The sequence below is a fragment of the Saccopteryx bilineata genome, chromosome 1 (assembly GCF_036850765.1).
Source record: "Saccopteryx bilineata isolate mSacBil1 chromosome 1, mSacBil1_pri_phased_curated, whole genome shotgun sequence".
NCBI classification, from domain to species: Eukaryota; Metazoa; Chordata; class Mammalia; order Chiroptera; family Emballonuridae; genus Saccopteryx; species Saccopteryx bilineata.
In genome coordinates, this window is record NC_089490.1 from 389,217,730 (window position 1) to 389,238,724 (window position 20,995).

Genomic DNA, 20,995 nt, shown 5'->3' on the forward strand with positions numbered 1-20,995 from the left:
AGCTCTCCAGCAGGAAGGCAGAATCACCTCAACACCCTGGCACCAGCAGGTAGAGCCCCAGGATTGGCCACTCACCCCTTCTTGGCACTGATAGAACAGGGCCCCCTCCGAGCTTCCTGGCTCCGGTGAAGTGGGGGATTTGACCGCCCCCTGGACTTCGGTGGGGCCCGTTTGCCTACCACCACTGCATGACATCTGCAGAACATGGCTACGCTGATACTGTCAGGACACATGCCTGTCCGGGAGCACTGGTCACTGATTTACTCGCTCAACATTTTAAGCCTCTCCTTGGGGTTGGGGGTGCCTGGCCACCTGTTCTGCCATGCTCCTAATTAGCAGGGAGACCCCAGCCTCTTCTCTGCTTGGCAGTAGGCACCTCTCCCCCTACCTTGCAGTTCTTCCCTTGCTGGGAAAAGGATGGAGTGGGCTGCCGTCTGGAATCTGTGCTCACTGTTCAAGCTCCATCTTGCCCCCTCCCCCAGCACACCAAATGTCACCATCTAGCGGCTACAGGGCTTTGACCAAGACCCTGGTGAGGAACTCGGGGAAGGATTGAGTGCAGGCAGCTCATGGCATGTGTGCGGAGTTGGCTGGGAGCCGCTTCCTGCCAGTGAAACTCTGGTGTAAGGTGAGGGAAGGTGGGACCTCATTATGACCCTACCTGGCTCCCTGGACTTTCTCCTGACTGCTCGCTGCCCTCCAGTGGCTGAGGAGCTTGCAGCCAATCAGCTAAGGACCCCAAAGCCAACTCATACTGGACTCTGACCACTTGGAGTCTGCCCAAGGCCTCCCTCCCACTTTCCTTCAGTTGCCCAGGCTTCATGGCATTTGGCCCCCCTGAGCTTTACCCTGTCTCTTCCCAGGGTAGACTTTACCACCGGTGACATGGGTGGTAAAGTTGTGCTGGCTGGCGTCCCTGTAGTGCTGACCTCTGCCCACTTACCCTAGCCAGGGCCCTGCTCTTTGCACCTGCACTGTGTTGCCAAGCACACCCACAGATCTGGAGCCTCACACTGGCAGATGGAGCTCTGTGGGCTCTTGTGAAGCCACACGGACTTCAGTGTCATATAGAACAGGGAAGGGAGCAAAGCTTCCAGTACCTCTCTTTTGTCGCCCACAGCCCTGCAAGATGGAGCATTTTACACCCAGCTCTGCAGGATGTAGCCTCCAGTGTTCACAGGCTTCACAGGGGAGGGAGGGGCTCCACCAGAGGCTTCCTGTCCCTACCCACAGGGTACCAAGTGTTGGGCTACTGTGACCTGTGACTGTGCCCCTTCTGAATGGCATAGGTTTCTGGATGTAGGGATAAACCTCAGGCGCATTCAGGAGGTAGAACAAGAAGCAAGAAAACCAACAAGTACCTTTACATAATTCTCTAAAATAAGCAGATAGGTGTTATTTCTCCATTTTTATAGATGAGAAGAACACAGACTCAAAAAATATAAGTAGATTGTCCAGGGTCATATAGCAAGTAAGAGGCAGAGATAGAGTTTGAACTCGAGTCTGATTCCAAAACCCAAACCCCTTATTCTCTGCCAGGTTTCCAGAATGTCACAAAAACCTAGGGAGCGTAAAGGAATACAGATTCCTAGATCTTACCCTTGGCATGTGTGACTGGAGATGGGGCCTGATGCTTTTTTATAGCTTCCCAAGTGTTTTCGATGTGCTACCAAGTTTGCGAACCACAGTACTGTTACATCACTCTGGGGTGCTAAGAGATCCAATAGAATGTTTAATGAGAAGAAAATCAAAAGCCCCTCTGGAAGCCTGTGAGGAGTGTCTCCTTTGTAGTGGCCCTGTGCTGGGGCAGTGGGGCAATCAGAAATGAATCTATTTGGAAAACCCAGTAGAGTCAGGGAGAGGGCACTGGAGGAAAAGTTTTTTCCCTGACAGGCCTGGCACTCAGAGAATCAGATGCCCGCTGGGGCTGACCTCCCTCCCCTCGCCTTGATTGGAGGGAGCAAGAACAAACGTTTGGAACAGTGCACCTGCCCTGGGCGCTGCCCCTTTAATGCTGTTTATTTGATCCTGCCACCTTTACTGGTTGTCCTTCTCAGGTAAAACTTCCCAGCGCCCCAGCTGAAACCATCTTTTCCCCAGGCCCCATGCTTATTCTTAACCTGGCTCTTGATTCTCTTTGGACGCCCACCTTCTGCATTTCCCCCATCTTGCTCCCCTCCCCTCTCATATACACCCCAATACACCCCAAACCCGGGAGGTGAGGGATGTGATAAGTGAGTAGGCAGTGGCTAGAATGAAGCGTCAAGGGTAACATAGATTGGCGGTGGCTGCTGAAGCCGTGTTAAGAAGTCTTGGCATTTGGATCTTGGCTCAGTGGTCAAGTTCTGTAATCAGGTAGTACTGTCTGCTGTGGGCTTGGGAGGGGTAGTGATGGTACCTGGGCAGCCTGTTTGCTTCCCTGGTCCAGTCAGGTAGAACAGCCTCTGAACAGCAGCCTTCTTGGCATCTTTGAGAGGCTTTTCCTTGGCCTCGATCAGTTAGCTCAGTCGTTTATAGTATTGTCCACAAACACCAAGGTTGCAGGCTCAATCCCCGTCAGGGCACAAACGAGAAGTGGCCAATGAATGCACAACTAAGTGGAACAACAAATGAATGCTTCTCTCTCTCTCTCTCTCTCTTGCCCTTCCTCTGTCTGTCTGTCTAAAATCAATCAATAAAATTAATAAATAAAAGAGGCTTTTGCTTGGTAGGCTTTTGCTGCCTGGCCTGGTAGCTCAGTTGGTTAGAGCATCGTCCTGATACATGTAGGTTGTGGGTTCCATCCCCAGTCAGGGCACATACAAGAATCAGCCAATGAATGTATAAATATGTGGAGCAACAAATCAGTGTTTCTCTCTCTCCCTTCCTCTCTCTCTAAAATCTATTTTTTTAATATTTTTCTGAAGCTGGAAACGGGGAGAGACAGACAGACTCCTGCATGTGCCCGACCGGGATCCACGGGCATGCCCACCAGGGGGCGACGCTTTGCCCCTCCCGGGCGTCGCTCTGTTGTGACCAGAGCCACTCTAGTGCCTGGGGCAGAGGCCGAGGAGCTATCCCAAGCGCCCGGGCCATCTTTGCTCCAATGGAGCCTCGGCTGCGGGAGGGGAAGAGAGAGACAGAGAAGAAGGAGAGGGGGAGGGGTGGAGAAGCAAATGGGCGCTTCTCCTGTGTGCCCTGGCTGGGAATCGAACCCGGGACTTCCACACGCCAGGCCGACGCTCTACCACTGAGCCAACTGGCCAGGGTAAAATCTATTTTTTTAAAATGAGGCTTCTCCTTAAAGCCCACCTCAGCCCTTCACAACTGGCTTCACCCTCTTAGACTCTGGGGAGCAGTTGCCCTCTCCCCTTTTCCAGCCCAGTGAGACACAAAGCTGAGTTATGATTCTCCCCAGCGCCATTCTACTACCTGTCCTTGCCGGGACCCATCAGTCCCCTCCTGGAAGAGGAGATATAGGCCCTGCTCTAGTCCCAGAGCACCTGGCTTTTCCACTGTCCTTACCATTCGGATTCTTTTGGCCTAAGGCAGTGGTTGGCAAACCACGGCTCGCTAGCCACATGTAGTTCTTTGGCCCCTTGAGTGTGGCTCTTCCACAAAATAGCATATGCGGGTGCTACCTCGATAAGGAATGTACCTACTTATGTAGTTTAAGTTTAAAAAATTTGGCTCTCAAAAGAAATTTCAATCGTTGTACTGTTGATATTTGGCTCTGTTGACTAATGAGTTTGCCGACCACTGGCCTAAGGAGTGGTCAGTCAGAAGTGAAGGGATGTAGACTTTGTCTCCTCCTTGTCCCTCCAGAGCCCACCTGGAGGGAACACTTGCTTATCTTTTGGCCTGGTCCTGGCAGCCTGACCCTTGGCAGGTCACATGGCTTGTGGATTAGCTGGTTTTACACCCCAGGGGCATCATAAATTCCCTGGCGCTTTACGCATCTAGACTTAAGGTGTCTCAGCCTGCAGAGCCCTAGGAGCCTGCTCAGTGGCTCTGCCACCCCTGTCTTTCATTAGTGCTCAAAGTCACTAGTTCCCAGAAGGCAGGAAATGCACCTGCGGAGCAAGTTCAAGACAATAGTCTCATTTAGAGGTGATGCCAAGGGCCCCAAGTGAGCATGGTCCTGGGGTCCAGGTGGGCAGAGGTGCCCACCGGGCAGCCTGAGTGGAAGCAGTCCCAGTTTGGGTTGGTCTGCAATGATTGGGAGAGATGTGAGGGATGCCTCACACTCAGAGATGAGACTGTCTGTCTGCGGCGCCAGGATGTCTGGACAAAAGGAGCCTCTTTGAGTGGTTGATCTGGCTCAGGCTAATGCTGGGAGTGGCCCCGGTGGCCAAGTGAGGCAGGTGCAAGACAGTCCCCGGGTTCCCACCAGCTCGGGAGAAAGGGCCTCCGGGGCTGAGTGGCTGAGGTCGGGTGAATGCATCACTTCACCTCACTCAGCCTGCTCCCCGTGCACCAGTGGCCAAGGTCGGGCCTAGGGTAGGACTCTCGTAATCTTTCCACTGCCACACCGCCAGAGCCTCTGGCTCAGAGGTCCAGGAGAAGGTGGGCAACTCTTGTCATTTTCTCGCTGTGCCACACTCCCAAAAGGTCAACTCTCAGGATGCAGAGCTGCCCAGGACTCTCAAGTTGGCAAAAGAGAGCACAAGAGTGGGTGGCTTCCTAGGCAAGGATAGAGGAAGGACTGAGTGACCCTAGTCAGAGAAAACGGCCCTGGGCTCTGGAGGGGGCGAAGGGTCAGGGGTGGAGAGAGAGAGAAACAGACCTGCCCACCTGGGCTTCCTGGAATGCTCTGTTCCCCCGCAGCAGAAGAGGGTGTTGGCGGGCATGCTGGCCCTGAGGCTCAGCCTGTGCTGGACCCTAGGAGGAGCAGAGATTGGGTCCCTCCACCCTCACAAAGGCCAGAGAGTTTCAAGGTCCAGAAGCTGATGAGGGAACTTGCCATGCAGTATCCTAGAGCGACACAAGAGGGCGACAGCCACCATTGTGGGGAAGGGAGGGGAGGAGAGAGTCTCCTTCCTGCTAGTCTACTTGCACCCAAGACCTGCTGTGGGTGGACCCACAGCTAACTCCTACTGGTGGGTTACCTGATACTAGCGGCCCAGGTGCAGCCGATCAACATGTAGCAGAAGGCAGGTTGAGCCTGAGCTTCCACATCATCCAACCCACCCCCTTCTCCTTCCTGAAGATTGAGTCCCAGTGAGGTGGCCTTGACTGGGCCAAGGTCTCACAGCTAGTAGAGGGTTAGCTGGGACTGCAGTGCTAACCCTGGGATTCCCGAGGGTCATGTCAATTTATACCGCATCACAGGGCCCCAAAGCCTTCCCTGCTTTCTGAGAAGTCCTCATCCCTACTGTTCAGCCTGGCCCCTGCCTCTCCTAGAGGCTGTGCTGGCCGCCTGAGCGGTTCCCGGACTCAGCAGGGGCAGGACAGTGTGGACAGAGGGAGAGCTGCTGCCCCTGGGTCCTGGCGTTCCACTCCTCTGTTCCCAGGCAGGGTCAGTGGGGGGACCTCTGGGTGGTCCCGAGCACTCATTTCTTGCTCTGCTGAATTGCTTCCTCCGCGTTCATATTGTTAGGGTGTCGGCCTACATAGGACCTGCAGTGTGGTACCCACCTTGGGGGTTTCAGCATGGGGCCTGGATGGACGGCCTGCGGTCACAGGTGGCAGCCTTGGAAGGCAGCGTCAGGTGTCGAAAGGGTAGGCCCGAGCAGTGACGAGATGCCCGGAAGGGGCTGTCATTCTCACTTTACAGAAACCAAGGCTCCAAGGGGGCAGGGGCACGGCCTGGTGCCACACAGCTCTCGCTGGAGCCCAAACCCAAGGCCTTTCACACTAGGCTTCCCTACTTGCTAGTACTCTTTCCTTCTTCTGAAAGAACTTCCCATTTCCAAGCTGGGGGAGCCAGAAAAGGGGTTTGAGGGCTCGGTGAGATGGAGTGAGAGGATTTCGTCTCATGTTGGAGTGCAGAAAGGCCCATGACGTGCTCTGCGCCGGGACCCGCAGGGAGGCTTGTAACCAAGGCCCTAATTCAGGGTAAGCAGGACTGGGCTGGAAGGAGACCCTTGAGTTGGGAGACTGGGATTGTCAGCAGGTTGTCGTGTGACTCCCTGGCTGGGTCTGGAGTGGAGGGGCAAGTCTGTGACCTTTTTTCTTGCTTTCAAAGTACAGTGAACAGAAGACTCAAGGGGCGTGTTTCAAGGAGCCCCCAGTACCGCCCTGGGTCGGTGGGTGACCCGTGGAGAGGTGCTCGGGGAGAGCACAGCACAGCCAGCCTCCTCTGTGCCCAGCACTGCACCCTGAGAGGTAGAGCAAGGGAGGACCCAGAGCCCTCCCCTCCGCTCTCAGAGGCCTCCTCCCCTTTGCTCCTGGCAGAGTGCCAGTTCAGAGCTCCCACGTAGAGGCCTGTCCCCTGTTCAGGCTGAGCCCAATCGCAGCACATGCCAAAATAGCCGTCTGGGAGCCCGGGCCTGCTCTGCCCACGCCCCAGCATCTCCTGGGTTAACAGCTTGCCTGTCTCTCCACCCCCTTCCCCAGCTTGCTGACATTTCACTGAGGCGGGGGTGGTTGTGGAAGGGAGCAGGCTGGTTCCTGCTCCACAGCCCCCACAGACACCCCACTGATGCAGCCTGCCACCCACTCACCCTCCTCTGGAAGGCATCCTTCAGGGGAGACCTTCCTTCCTGTCCCGCAGACATGGGGTAGCTACTGTGAGACAGTGTGAGGAACATACTCGGTTTCCATGCCATCCCTGAAAGACACAGGGCAACCTCAAAGAGCTGTTCTTCTGGGTGTCTTCTTAAGAAATTATTGGGAAATGTTTTTTAAAGCATTCAGTATTTTGCAATTAGGAAAGTCTACAGAATATTGTGGCACCACCAGGTAGCCTTGGCAGATCTTACCATTGTAGCATATTTGCTTTAGATAGAGCTGGAGGCCCCAGGACTCCCTCTCCCGAGGAAACCGCAATCTTCATTCTAGTGCTTGAATTCTCACACGTGTTTTGAAATTTTTCCCTACATAGGTATGCATTTATACCAACAAATAGGACTGTTTCATGTGGTTTTGCAGTAGACTTAAATACATTTGTAGTCTACATATTCTGAGTTTAGGTTTTTCCCATTGCTTTAGACATTGATCCATCTTGCAACATGAACTCCAGTGAACTCATTTAAACCATCATATGTTATTCTTTTCTGTAACTGCACAGCAGCGGTATCCTGTCAGTGGGTGTTCAGGTTGTTGGCAGGTCTGTGGCCCTTGCAAGTAGTCCCTCAGAAACCGCTTTGGGGCACGCCTCCTCGTGCACTGTCCCCACCAGTGCCTAGTTACAGCCTGGTGTGTCTTCAGTTTAGACAGTTGCCAAATTGTGCTCCGGAATAGCGGCCCTAATATTTAAGCCTCTGGAATTTCTTTCTTTAAAATTTTGGTAAACTGAGGAATTGATTACAATAAACAAACACTTTCTCTTTCAAGCTTGGAACAACAATCCCATGAGGAAGACAAAGTGGGCGTTTCCCCCATTTATCAGATGAGGACATTGAGGCTCAGACAGGGTAAGAGACTTCACTTGAGGGCATATATAGCTGGTCAGAGGCAGAACCCCTCTGGACCTTTGAGTCCAAATCCTCAGAAAAGACCACTCAAGAGATTTTAGGTGCAGTTTCCACCTCAGAGCGGGGGTGGTGGGGGTAGACCCTGTGTGGGGAGCATGGAAGCTGGGGACAGGGAGGGCCCCAGGGGCTAACAGCCGATTGGGAGCTATTCCAGGGGATGGAGGAGGAAGCAACCTGATCAGAAAGTTCAGAGGGGAGTTAAATTTTGAATGAGGGATGAGGGGATGCCTCCCCTGGCAGGTGGGGAATGGGAGCCTGCTGCAGACACAGGAGAAGGCAACCTGGGACTGGTCACAAGAGAAGAAGGCCTGGGCGCCAGCAGAGGGTCTGTAACACTCCCAGCAGGGGGTTAGGGTACTCAGAGAGGCTTCTCGCATTCCCATCAGGGATTGGTTTCAGAGTGTGCCTCCAAGACACAGGAGCTCAGCCCTAACTAGCGCTGGCCCACCCAGTGCTGGCAGGAAGGCCGCAGGAGCCGGCAGCTGCTGGGCCGCTGTGCTGGCCTGAAGCCCGTCGCTCTCCGCTTGCTCCATGGGGCTGAGCCTGGACTGTTCACTTGTCTCTCCGTTCACTCTTCACACCACTTCCAGCCCTTCTACACTCTGGGGGTGCAATTGCGAGCAATACCTGGGCCCCGGGGCTCACAGACTGATGGGGGATACAGACTTGTAAACTAGTGCTGATGGCCTAGAACAGTGGTGGCCAACCGCGGCTCTTTGGCCCTTTGAGTGTGGCTCTTCCACAAAATACCACATGTGGGCACAAAGACCAGCTTAGGAGTACTCTAATTAAGTTAATAACAACGTACCTAGCTATATAGTTTAAGTTTAAAAAATTTGGCTCTCAAAAGAAATTTCAATCGTTGACTATTGATATTTGGCTCTGTTGACTAGTGGTTTGCCGCCCACTGGCCTAGAATAACGGAGAGCGGGCCTGAGCGGAAGAGCAGCTGCCCCTTTGGGAAAGGGGGCTGGGGAGAACTTTTCAGCAGAGCCCATGTCTGAGCCAGGTCTGGACAGGTGAGAGGGAATAGAAGAAGGAGCATCACTAAGCAGAACAGGGGGACTGTATTTCAGGTGGAGAGACTTCCAGGTGCCAGGTGCACAGGCACGAGGAGACCCGCAGTGCTGTGTTTGCCAGCAGCATCTGGAGGTAGAGAGTGAGGGGGTGTGGGCATGAACCTGGAGCAGACTCCGGGGTGAGAACCCCGCATTGTCACTTAGGCACTGCGTGACCGCAGGCGAGTTACTTTATTTCTTTATGCCTGTGTCCTCATCTGTAAAATTTGGATAATACTATTTTTCTTCAGTTAAATGAGTCAATATTTATAAAACTCAGGACAGTGTCTGATACAGAGTGAATTACATATTTGTGAAATAAAATATAGAAAGTATGAAAAGAAAATGGGAGAGGAGCTGAGAGGCCTGGTGACTGCCAGTCCCAGTCCTTGCATTTTGCTCAGCTGACAGGAGGGATACAATCAAGAGTAAGTGGGCACTCGAGACTAGTTTCTGGCAGCAGTGGGAGGATGGCTTGGAGGGGAGGCTCTGAAGGGATGAGTCAGTTATCACTCCACAGACATTTCCCCGGGACCTGCCAGCATACGGACCCTGTAAAGGAGAGACTGAGGATGTTTCAGCAAGAAGCTCAGAATTGGGGTCCTTGCCCAGCCCCCAGGTATCTTAGGCAGCCCCTCCTTGCCCACCACCCTTACCGTGTGACTTCATGTTGCCAAATCCTGCTGCCCAGGCTTCATCAGGAAAGCCATGGAGAATGTGGAGTGGCAGTGGCATCCATCCCAGAAAGGAGTCTCGCCTGCCACTCTTCGGGTCCTTTGGAGAGGAGAGGAAGGGAGCTGTTAAAACAAAGGCTGTTGTTATGCCTTTGTGCCCAACAAAGAGAAGTGGTCTGGGCCAGCTTGGGTCTTGTGGTCAGCCCTTAGGTGAGGTACCCAAAGTGCAGGAAGCCCTTCTCTTCCCTTATGGCTCAGGCCCCTCCTCCACGGAATTCCCTATTCCTTCCTCCTGAGCAGACCAGTGGTAAACACTGGACTGTGCCAGGAACTGTGCTAGGCATGCCCAGATGCACTAGAACTTGCCCCTGGCTCCCAGGAGCTTGTGCTCTGTGCTCTGGTTGGGGGGGGGGGAGGAATCAGGTGTATGGATTTGAAAGAAATCAGGCCTTCTAGGAGTTCGGTGGTAGAGGAACCAGGCGGGTGGTGTGAAGTTGTCAGTGGGAGGGATGTATTCTTGTTGGGGGCAGCTGTGAGCAGGTGGGATTTTGGAATGAGGTGGGGTAGGAGGCCGTCTTCCAGGCAGAAGGTAGGCCATGGGCAGGGACACAGAAGTGAGCTCATGCACAGTCAGATTGGGGGGATGAGGGGACAGAGGAAAGGTTGGCTTGATTAGAACCAAGGGTTTGTGTCAAGGCATAGGAGGCTGGGTTAGTGCCACACCGCAGAAGCCACATTTGCCAGGCTGGAGGGTTTGGAATTCATGTTGGATCAGTGGTTCCCAAAGTCTGGGGGGGGGGGGAACTAGACCCTTTAGGGCAGTGGTTCTCAACCTGTGGGTCGTGACCCCGGCAGGGGTCGAAGGACTAAAACACAGGGGTCGCCTAAAGCCATTGGCTTTGGGGAATTGGTGAGGTCAAAACCATTTTCATAACACATTTAGAGCCCCCGTGGTTTGTGCCCTTTACACCATGTTACTCTGTCCCGATGATACAAAGGCAGTGATGGGACGGATTGAGGCAGCGGCCCAAACATAGATGAGTAGCATTGTATTCTTCACGCCACACACACAGCAACAACAACAAATGCAGTATAAAGTATTGATTGTATAAAGCCTAGATCCTTTATATTCTGTGTGAAGAAATGTGAAATATACGTAAGTCACTCCAAACTATAATGGTTGTCTTGAAAAGCACTGCAAGCTGTCCTAGTCACTTTTTTTTAAGGCACATCATTGTAACTTGAAAGAGTATCTGACAGACAAAACTCTTCAGAGTTGGGTATTTGGCAGACATTTTCTCAAAATGAATGAAGTGAGCTTGTCACTTCAAAAAAGTATCTGTATTTGGGAAAAAAAGTATCTGTATTTGTTGCTAATGATAAAATGTAAGCTTTTGAGCAACAATTAGATGTTTGGAAACCTTGTATCCACTATCTAGAGACTGACAGCTAGCTTCCAAGAACTTACAGAGTGTTCTAATGAGAGCAGTCATGATGATAGCAGGTGTGATTTTTTTTTTTTTTGGTGTGATTTTTTTTATACTGTATAATGAAATGTGTCAACATTTGGAAGATCTTCATCACTCATTAAAGCAATATTTTCCACTGACTGATGCTTGATATTGTAAAATTCAGAATAGGTAGACCAGTGAAAAGTTCATTGGTATGGTTTCACATTCCACATAGCCACTAACTAACCTTTAAGAAACTACCACTTGTCATATTTTGATGTAGCAAAGAAGAATATCCAAAATTGCTTGAAAGGGCTATTAAAATGCTCCTTCCTTTTCTAACTACATGTCACCGTGAGACAGAATTGCCTTCATATACTTTGACCAAAGCAACATCGTAACAGATTCCCGACAGAGGCAGATGTGAGAACCCAGCTGTCTTCTGTTGAAGCAGACATTAAAGAGATGCGCAGAAATTAAAACGTGCCACCCTTCTCATTAATGTTTTTGTTTTAGAAAATATAGTTTATTTCTCATAAAAGTTTATTTAACATAATGGGCTTATTGTTTTTAAACAAATTAATAAATATTTTAAACATTCCTGTTTTAATTTCTGATATGGTCAAGGTTAATAGCTGTAACCTATATACACAAAACCTTTTGGGGATCTTCAGTAATTTTTATGAGTGTCAGGGTCCTGGGACTAGGAAGTGGGAGGGAGCTAGGAATGTCGAGGGTGGTGGCGTTCTGGGCAGGATGGGTGTGCCATGTGCTGGCCTCTCCTGGACACCAGCCAGGGCAGCTCGGACAGGACCCTCAGCGGGCCTTGGGGACCCAGGTGAGGAGCCCCAGCTTAGCCACTTCTGAGCTGTTGGCCGTCACCGGCCTCTGCAAGTCTCTGGTGTCCTGTTTAGCTGGGACCACACTGCCATCCTCACAGTCCTCACAAGGGAATTATAAGCCTCCCATCTGATAATGTTTATAAAAAAGTGCTTCATAAGTTGTGAAGAACTCAACAGATATTTATTTTTGTGGGGTTTCTTTGTCTGGAGCCAGTGCTTAACTATCTCAGATGCTTTCCCCAGACTGCAGAAATCCTGTCCAGTGTGGGAGAGGCCTTAGGTGGCAGACTGGGAGCCTGCCCCAGCCCCCCAATTCTCCTTCCCCAGAGCTGAGGCCAGGGCTGTGTTGGACCTGGTGGAGGGGAGGCTGTCACTCTGTATTGCCCTGGGACTCTGGGAAGGGAAGCCAGGAGGCAAGGTTCATGCGTTTGTTTATGTGTGTGTGAGTGAGTGTGTGTGAGTATGTGAGCCCCGTCCGCTCCGCTCACCAGCCAGCAGCCTGCCTGCGTACTGCAGGGCCTGGAGCCACCACTGGGAGAGGAAGTGCAGTCGGTTACCAATGGGGTTATTTTCATAACGGCTGTCCTAGGCTGGGGGGAGGAGGACGGCGAGGGGGAGGGTACAGAGGAGCAGCCACAGCGGCTCACTCTCCAAACTAGGACTTGCTCAGCCAGAGACCGGCAGCCTGGAGCTGCAGCCAGAGCCAGGGCTGCCTGCTCCCGGGGACCCAGCCCGCCCGCTGGCCCACCTCGTGCCTGCTGCCCTGCCTTCAGATCAGGTCAAAGGGGGCTCCCCAACCCCTCCTTCCTTGTTCCCTCCCTCCTGCATCTGTCTAGATGGGCCTGGGGAGGGGTGGAGCAGGATGGGCCCAGGCACCCACGTCCCTAAAAAGGCTCCTGAAGCTGATAGAGAGGGAGAGGGAGGCCCCTCCTGCCCCCAGCGGGCGGACTGGCAGAGGGAACCATGACCAGCCTGGTTGCCTCCTTTACCATGCAGGCCCACCTGCTCCCCACTGGGCATTTTTGTTTTGTTTTATTTTGGGCAGGATCCCCTTAGTGGGTAGAGGTGGGGAAGGTGGACCCTGCCTCACCAGCCCCTGGATAGGCCTCCCTTCCAGCTGTCCCCATCCAGTAACAGAGCGGCCAGAGCGGCTGCTGGGAACGGGCCTGCCCACAGCATGGAGTGGGCGCTCTGGCTGAATCCCACAGAGGGCTTTGTGCCAGCACCTCTGGAGGCAGAGGAGTGGAGTCCCTGAGGGCCAGGCTGTTACCAGGGGCAGAGGACAGTCCTCGCAGAATCAGCAGACACTCAGGTGGCTCTGGCTGCCAGGCTCTGTTCCTCATATGGTGGGTGGTGGCCGTCCTGGGCACTCCTGCTTCCCTTTCTGGGCTCCCTCCCACCGTGGGCAGAGACAAACCCCAGGAGGTGGCATGATCCACATGCTGGTATGGGCTCTGCCAGGTCCCCGCTTTCTGCCAGGTATCATATCATCAGGTGCCTTATGCCATCATCTCAAGAGTGTCCCTTACGCCAGCCTTCTGAACGCAGCGCTGTCGTCCCATTTTGCAGATGAGAACATTGAGACTCAGAAGTTTAGTTGATCAGCCCAGGAAAGCAATGGCAGATACAGGGTTTCAAAACCTTTGGGCTTTTCCACTTGAAACTAACATAGAATGTCAGTCCGGGCTGGGAGGCCAGAGGCCTGTCCTTTCTAGTGGGGCACTCATGCCACTCACTCCCTGCTGGCAGCTGCCAGCGCTCAGCTGCCTGAAGCCTCACTCCTTTCATCAAGGTGCACGGCCGGACTCCGCTGTGGCTGTGCACGTTCTCCTAGCATCCTGTGTCCTTCTCAGGCCCCCAACAGCCAGCTGGAGGTCGATGGGGCCCCTGAGTCCTTTCCCATCCTGTGCCCTCTGGGTGTGACAGGCTGCCTCAGGCCTCCTGCTGGGAGGCTGAGGGGCAGCCAGTTTGCTGTGCTCTTGGTGTCAGAACCGTGTGGGGCCTCCCCCGCTCTGTTGAACGCGAGTGAGATGCTGCGGCTCAGAGCTAGGCCGTGGGAACGGGCTCCAGGTCCAGGCGGGGCGGAGGCTGGGGCAGGCCGGAGGCCAGGCCAGGCTTCTGACAGACCCAGCAGAAGCCTCAGCAGTTAGGAAGTCAGGAGTCAGGCAATTGCTGACCAGAGGACAGAGGTTTCTATGGAGACCAGAGGAACAGGAAGCATGGCTTCTGGGGGGGAGGGGACACTAGGAGCCTAGAGGCTTAGGCCTGGCAGGAGAGCTTGTCCTAAAATGTCAGATCAGCCAGTCTAACAGCCTCCTTGGACAAATAAGGAAACTGAGGCCCATGAGGGGACTTGCACATGGTCACACACTGGCTTGGCCTGCCTTGCTCCCCACTCGGAGTGACTGCACCATCGGATAGCTGAGGACACTCCTGGACAGATGTGGACTCAGGGCTGCCCGGCAGTGTGTGGGTCAGAGTGCTGTGGGAGCACCTGCCAGCTGCCCCATGGTGTGAGGTGGTGTGTGCAGGGGACCTCTTCCTCCTGGCCCCTCTTGTCAGTGTGGGTCCAGGGCAGCAGGCAGGGCCCAGCCCTCACCGCTGCCCGCAGAGCGCCTGCAGCACCTCCCCCACACCCCCACTGACTGTGGCCTTTTGTTTTCTGGGTGACACTAGCATCAGGTGGTGTGTCCGGGTGACTAATCTCCAGGCTGGGCAGCTGTCACAGGGCAGCCTGACCAGACGAACGGGGAAAGCTGACACCCCGGGGGAGTGCTGGCAGATCAGTGCCCAGGCAGCAGTGGGCAGCTGCGCCGCCAGCCTCCTCTTCCCGGGTGCAGAGCGGACCGAGTCAGGCAGACGGGTTTTGGCCCCAGTTCTGCCGTTTATTGGCTGTGTGACCTGGGGCATATTACTGCACCTCTTCCAGCCTCAGTTTCCTCATCTCTGTAATGGAGCCATTGGTCCTGCCTGCCTCGGGCTTGTGACTGGATCAGATGAGATGGTACATACAGGTGCTTAACCTAGGGCCCGTTACATAGTAAAGGGGGTCATTCTGATTCCCTTTCCTACCCCATTCTACTTAGTCCCAGCCTCTGTGGCCAAGAGGAGAGACCTTCCTCCCACTGCATCTCTGGGAGGCAGGCTTTACCTTCAGGTAGACTTGGGTTCCAGCATTGACTGCACTGACTAGCTGTGGACTTCGGGCAAGTTAGTTCTCCGAGCCCCAGTTTCCCATCAGGAACGTGGCATGAAACAGTACCTATTCTTTCAGGGTTGCTGTGGTTTATAAAATGATATATGTGTTTATAAGGGCTCATCACAGTGTCTGACATACATGGGCACTCAGTAAGCGTTAGCTGGGATGATACTCGTTTTAGGAGGCCGCCAAGAGCTCTCTGCCCACAGAGCTCACCGCCTGCCCTTTGCCCTGTCACCGCAGGGGCTGGCACAGTAATGGGCAGAGAGCTCAAGCCAGGTTATCTCGAACACTGCCTCCCCAGGCATGGCTGCTGCACTGCTCACCGATCACAGGAGCTCAGGCACTTCGGCCCCAGTCTGCCTCTCCTCAGTGCCCCTGTACCCTTCCAGGGCTCTGGCCTGACATTGCCTGCCCAGACTCACAGGGCAGTAGCAAATCAAAGAGTGAGTGGGTGAATAGGCGGGCGGGAGGAGTAGGTGCTAGACGTGTAACCAGGTCTGACTCCTCAAATCCAGCGTTTTCCACCATTTGTCCAGGGCTCCCACCCACGATGCCTAACTTCTGCCAGGCCCTCAGCAGACAAAAGTACTTCTCCTGTCAGCCCCAAGCAGGTGTCTCAGGGCCGTGACTCAGACCTCCCTGTGGCTGAGGGCACAGGCACCTGATGGAGGGACAGAGGCATCCCTGGGCACTCCGGAGGCATCGCCCTTCTGAAACAATGCCATGCTTTGTGCCACTCATGCACTGTTAGGGAGAGGCAAGGGCGTGGGTGATCCCAGTGGTCTGTGAAGAAGGGGTGGCTAGGGCAGGCGAGCTGGCAGAGGAAGCAGAGCCCGTGTCCAGGACAGGTCAAGGGAGAATGGTTTGAGCAAGGATGGTTGCTAAGGGTCCTGCCTCCCTGTGGGTGGCTCAGGGTAGCTCAGTGTTTGAAATTGTGAAGTGGGGCTTCTAGCATTAGGAAAAGGTACAGTTCACAGGCAGAGCTGAAAGGGTTTTCAGATGTCACCCAGTGCACATGGGATGTCTGTGCTGTGCCTCAGAGTGAGACAGAGCAGCGTAATTTCAGGAAAGTTCTTACTGTCAGCTCCTCGGAGATAATAGACATGTGCACAACCCAAACCCAGAAGGCTTTTCTCTTGGCTTCCCAGTACAGAGCGCCCCCTCCACCATGACCGCTAGGGTGGCTTCTTTCTCTGCAGCTGCCTCTCCAGTTCTCTGAGGGCCTTGTCCAGGGTCCTTTCCCAGAGGCAAGTGTCAGACACTCTTCATTCCTAGCTGCCACAGTCTGACCCTGAGACTGGGACTGAGTCAGGGAGTCTCATCAGGATGGAGTTTCTTTTTGGAGAGCCTTGTTTTATTATCATGACTTGGTCTGTGCCATGTCCCATGAGGGGATACCTAAATCTAACAGGGGCTTGTTGGTGGCCAAACAAAGACCTGCCGAGAGGGAAAGCCTTCCCCTGTACCCCTCAGCCGGCCCAGGCCAACCCCGAACTGGAGCCCAGGACACTACGCATCAGTGTTCTTCTGCCTTTCTTTTCCATCAGCTTCAGGCTAGAGTCACAGTCCTTTAGACCAGGACTTTGTGAGTTAAGGTGCCTGGCCTGGGAAGACAGGATGAGGAACTGGAAGCCCCTCCTGCCCATTCTTCCCGGGGCAGCCTGGACGTGTACCTGGGGAGAGCACCAGTGTTCCCAGTAGTGGGAAGTGTGGGTTCCCCGAGTATGCTCTGGTTCCCTCAGACACCCTAAGGGCCTGAGTCAGTGGCCATAGTCCCCACTCCCCTGCCAGGTGTCTCTTCTCTGCTCAAAGGGCCAAGGCTGTGACTGGGCTCGGGGCACAGGATGGGACATGGCCCAGCCCAGCTCATGATACTCCTGGTCTCTGTGCCCAACAGGCACCCGCCTATCCCTGCATGGAGACATTTTTTAGGAGACACTTCCAGTGGAAGGCGCCAGGTCCTGGAGAGGGACAGCGGAGGCCCAATGGTGTGGGGCTGCCGACGGGCAAGGCTCGGCGCCGCTCACCTGCCGGGCAGGCCTCTGCCTCGCTGGCACAGCGGCGCCGCTCCAGCGCACAGCCCCAGGGCTGCCTCCTGGGCTGCGGGATGCGGACCCGGGGCACCAACCGCCGCCGCTCCAGCACCGCGCCGCCCGCCCACAACCCCCGCTTCATCGTGGATGAGGTGCCCCACCCACAGCCCGCCATTGTTGGGGCTCAGCTCCTGGGTGCACCCCTGCTGTTGGCCGGGCTGGTGGATGAGGAGAAGGAAGAGGAGGGGGTCCAGGAGGAGGATGTGACAGTTGCAGCATTGAGTGCTGACCAGCGAGGCACCAAGAAACCAGGGCCACCCCCTCCCCAGGGTGCCTGGGCCCTGCTACCTGTGCCCCGTTGCCTACGTGGGCACCGAGCCTCCTCCCACCTGCTCCCTGCTGATGTGGTGTATGACCATGCTCTCTGGGGCCTGCACAGTTGCTATCGGCGCCTCAGCCAGCAGCGCCCCTCAGGCCAGCACCCTGGACCTGGGGGCCCCAGAGCCTCAGGCACCACAGCTAGCCCCCTGCTGCCCGCCCGTGTGCGCCCACTCTCTCGCAGGCGCCAGGTAGCCCTGCGGCGCAAGTCGGCTGGACCCCAGGCCTGGAGCGCCCTGCTTGCGTAGGTATAGCTGCAGCTGGCAGGGTGAGTGGCATGGCCTCCAGGGAGGCTGGTGTGGGGGACACGGGCCTTGAGGCCCTGCCTGGCCTGAGGCACCCCGCTTTGGAACATTGTACCCTAGAAGGGCTGTGAGGAAGGCTTTCTCGTGCAGAAATTCTCTCCGAGTCTTGGGCTCCTGGTGACAGTGGGAGCAGTCCTCTACTCTCCCTATTGCTATCCCTGTCCTGGCCTTGGGTTGAGGTCACATTGAAGGCAGAGGTCTAGGATGGGGAGGGAAGGAAGCAGAGTCGCCAAGTGCTCAGCTGGCCTCAGCTGTCTCCTTTTTTTATAGGAAAGCCATCACCAAGTCGGGCCTTCAGCACCTGGCACCCCCTCCGCCTGCTCCCGGGGCCCCGTGCGGCGAGCCAGAGCGGCAGATCCGGAGCACTGTGGACTGGAGCGTGAGTGGCTTGGTGCTGGAGGGGCAGATGGGCACCAGTCCCCACCGGGCTGTGGGCCACAGAGCAGTTGGGAGTGGAGGTACTGTGGGCAGCTGCCAGAGGAACCCTTGGGCCTATGGGGTTAGGGGCACACCTCCTGGGGTGGCCATGTTTGAGCAGGTCTTCAAGAGTAGAGAGAGTGGAGCAAAGTAGATTCAGGTGGCTGGAGCAGGTTTGCCGTGGGAGAGAGGGTTGATGGGCCAGGGCAGGAGCTGACTAGTGAGTTGGGCAGCAGGTGTGCACTGAGAACGCTTATCCTATGGTTTAGGAGTCGGCGACCTATGGGGAACACATCTGGTTCGAGACCAATGTTTCCGGTGACTTCTGCTATGTGGGGGAGCAGTACTGTGTAGCTAAGATGCTGGTGAGTGAGCTGTGTGCAGCACGCTGCCCCCTGGTGGTGGAGCCCGATCTAGAAACCTATAAGCTGAAGCTGACCCCTGCTGGCTGGACAGCTGCAGCCCTTCCAGGGAAAGGGGAACAAGGCTCTCTCTCACCTGAGCACCTCTGCTCTGGGCTCCCTGAGGATGGTGAGAGGAATGAGAGCTGTGTCCTCATGCCAAGAGTCAATAGTGGGGGTTCCTGGTACTCCCAGAGGGCAGGTGCGCTAGGGCAGAGGCAAGGATTTCCCTGCCTGCCCTCGGAGCAGCCTCCTGGGTGGAGTTAGCTGTGCCTCGGGGGCCCCCCTTTTTCCCACAGCAGAAATCAGTGCCCCGGAGGAAGTGTGCAGCCTGCAAGATTGTGGTGCACACGCCCTGCATTGAACAGCTGGAGAAGGTGAGTGTGGCTACTCACCTCTTCCCACCCTTCCCCTTCGGGTGCAGAGCCCTCTCAGAGCGCACACATATGTCTGCACACGTACGTTACACAGGCATCACCTGGCGGGCATGCCCCAGCGTGCATGGTGGTGAAGAGCAAGGACCCTCGAGCTGAAATGCCCACATTTGAATCCTGGCTCTACCCTTGATTAGCTGCTGTATCCCTACGCCCAGAGTGGGGCACACTGACTGTTACTCAACAGGAGGAATTAAATGACGGCATTGACACCATTTTTTCAGTGTCCAGCCTAACACTTAGAAAGGGCCATTGCCCTGCTGAAGCTTCATACCTCAGCTGTGGCTGGCCCAGTCCTGTGTGGTCCCTAAGCCTGGCTCTGCCCCTATACACTGCTACTGTGGAGACCTTTTCCCAGAGTTCATTGTCCACAGTGTGTCTACGGGGGGCGGGGGGGGGGGGACTGGGCCCAGTGCGTCTATAGGGAGGTAACGGGGATGCCGGGCAGGAGGACCCAGGCAGGGAGGAGGGCTGCCGTGGCCTATCAGGACCACCAGGTAGCAGAGACCTGGGCCAGCACACGGGGCAGCCTGAAGGACTGAGAACGGCACAGACCCGGCAAACGTGGGCTGTGTGCTCCAGCCTCTGACTTGTAGAATGAAGCTTCCCTATGACTGCTAACTAAGGCTGACACAGGGAGTTAGGGAAAGAGAAACAAATGCAGCCCAGGCATTATAGATTGGTACCACCGCCTAAAGTGAAAAGTCAAACCTGCAGGCGCCTCAGCTGGGAGTGCTGGAGGTCAAGGAAGGAACTAGGAGGGAAGCATGGTGCCGTTTTAGTGGGGGAAGCAGACAGGAAACTCCCTGTCTCGCCCCCTTCCCACGATCCTGGGCAGAGATAGATTTTTTTCTGGCTAGTGCAGAGGAGGCAGGAGGCAGCAGACTTCAGAGGTGGTGTCTCGTGTTCTGAGGGCTCCTAGGACAATTTGGAACCATCCCTACCTTGCAAAGATAACTCTGAGTGACCCTTTACTTCAGGGAGTGGTCATATGCCTAACCCTGAAGAGATGTTCTGACATTCTGGTGGTCACTGTAACCTTTCACAGATAAATTTCCGTTGTAAGCCATCCTTCCGTGAATCGGGCTCCAGGAACGTCCGTGAAGTAAGTACCCAAGGTAGTTAAGGGTAAGGAAACCCCAACTTTCCTGAGTGAACCTCTCTGCAGTGTCTCTCAAGTGCCACCAGAGGGCTCAGCTCTTCCTAGATTGCTCTGGGACCCAGCTAGGTGCAAGGGTTGAGGTCACAAAGCAGGAGGGTCGGACTGGCCCTGCCTGCAGAAGGGCGGGGTGCTGCCTGCCTCCGGGAGCCTCTCCTCTGAGCCTTCACCCTGCCCTGGGCCCTGTATCTCACGCACAGGACTGTGGGAAGCTTCCTGCAGCCCCACTTCTCATCACAAATATCCTGAGGGGTACAGGCCATGCTCAGGGCTTGTCTCCCCACCCCTTACTGACTCCAGTGAAACTTCCCTCCACCAGCCAACCTTTGTGCGGCACCACTGGGTACACAGGCGACGGCAGGATGGCAAGTGTCGGCACTGTGGGAAGGTGAGAGGCCCGAGAACCTGACTCCGTGGCTCCTGAGCTCCATGCTGTGTATCTAGTGTGGCCTGCCCTTCACTGTGTCCCTAGAGTGCAGAGTCCCAGAGCTCACTCTCAGCCAGGTCCTATGCACAGTCAGTTCCAGGCTGAGCAGGAGAGCAGGGAGGAAGGGGTCTTCTGGGGCAGCATCTGGACTACTTTGAGGGAAGGAGGGGGCCTCTGCGGCAGTGTGGACTTAGTCCCTAGCTCAGCGGGTGTTTGTTGAGTGCCTGTTGGGGGAGCGCTGAGTGGCAGCGGGCCCTGCCCTCCTGGAGGGGTGTGGCTCAAAGACAGACTGCAGGCGCTCTTCCCAAGCTCTGTTCGCAGTGGTTCTGCTCACTCGTTCACTGTCTCCTCCTTGCTGTGTCCCTCAGCACGTGTGCGCTCTGAAGGCTCTAGGACCCTTGCCCTTCTTTCCCCCGTTGACTCTCGGTGCCCAGCAGTGTCTGCGCGTAGTGGGCCCCCGTGCATGTTGTGGAATGCTCACGGGAATGACCGGGGGGCCTGGTGGGTTTGGGTCAGGAAGGAGGGGTGTGAGCCAGGCAGGAGTGAGCTGTGGCTCCCCTCCGGCAGGTCCTGAGTGCACACCCAACACTTTGCAGTT

General features: G+C 55.2%; 1 protein-coding gene across 8 annotated transcripts in view; it reads left to right on the plus strand.

Annotated features, from left to right (window-relative positions):
- The window catches only part of DGKZ (diacylglycerol kinase zeta), a 43,573-nt gene that overhangs the window by 12,747 nt on the left and 9,831 nt on the right, over positions 1-20,995 (plus strand). For 3 of the 8 annotated variants that reach the window (XM_066251384.1, XM_066251387.1, XM_066251388.1), the window contains exons 2-6: positions 17,830-17,938; positions 18,246-18,341; positions 18,677-18,754; positions 19,860-19,916; positions 20,290-20,358. In XM_066251384.1, coding sequence (XP_066107481.1) covers positions 17,830-17,938; positions 18,246-18,341; positions 18,677-18,754; positions 19,860-19,916; positions 20,290-20,358 — 409 coding nt within the window. Of the gene's footprint in view, positions 1-12,307; positions 12,420-16,740; positions 17,499-17,829; positions 17,939-18,245; positions 18,342-18,676; positions 18,755-19,859; positions 19,917-20,289; positions 20,359-20,995 lie in introns of those variants that run through there. The other 5 variants (XM_066251385.1, XM_066251389.1, XM_066251382.1 and 2 more) reach the window with 4 other exon arrangements.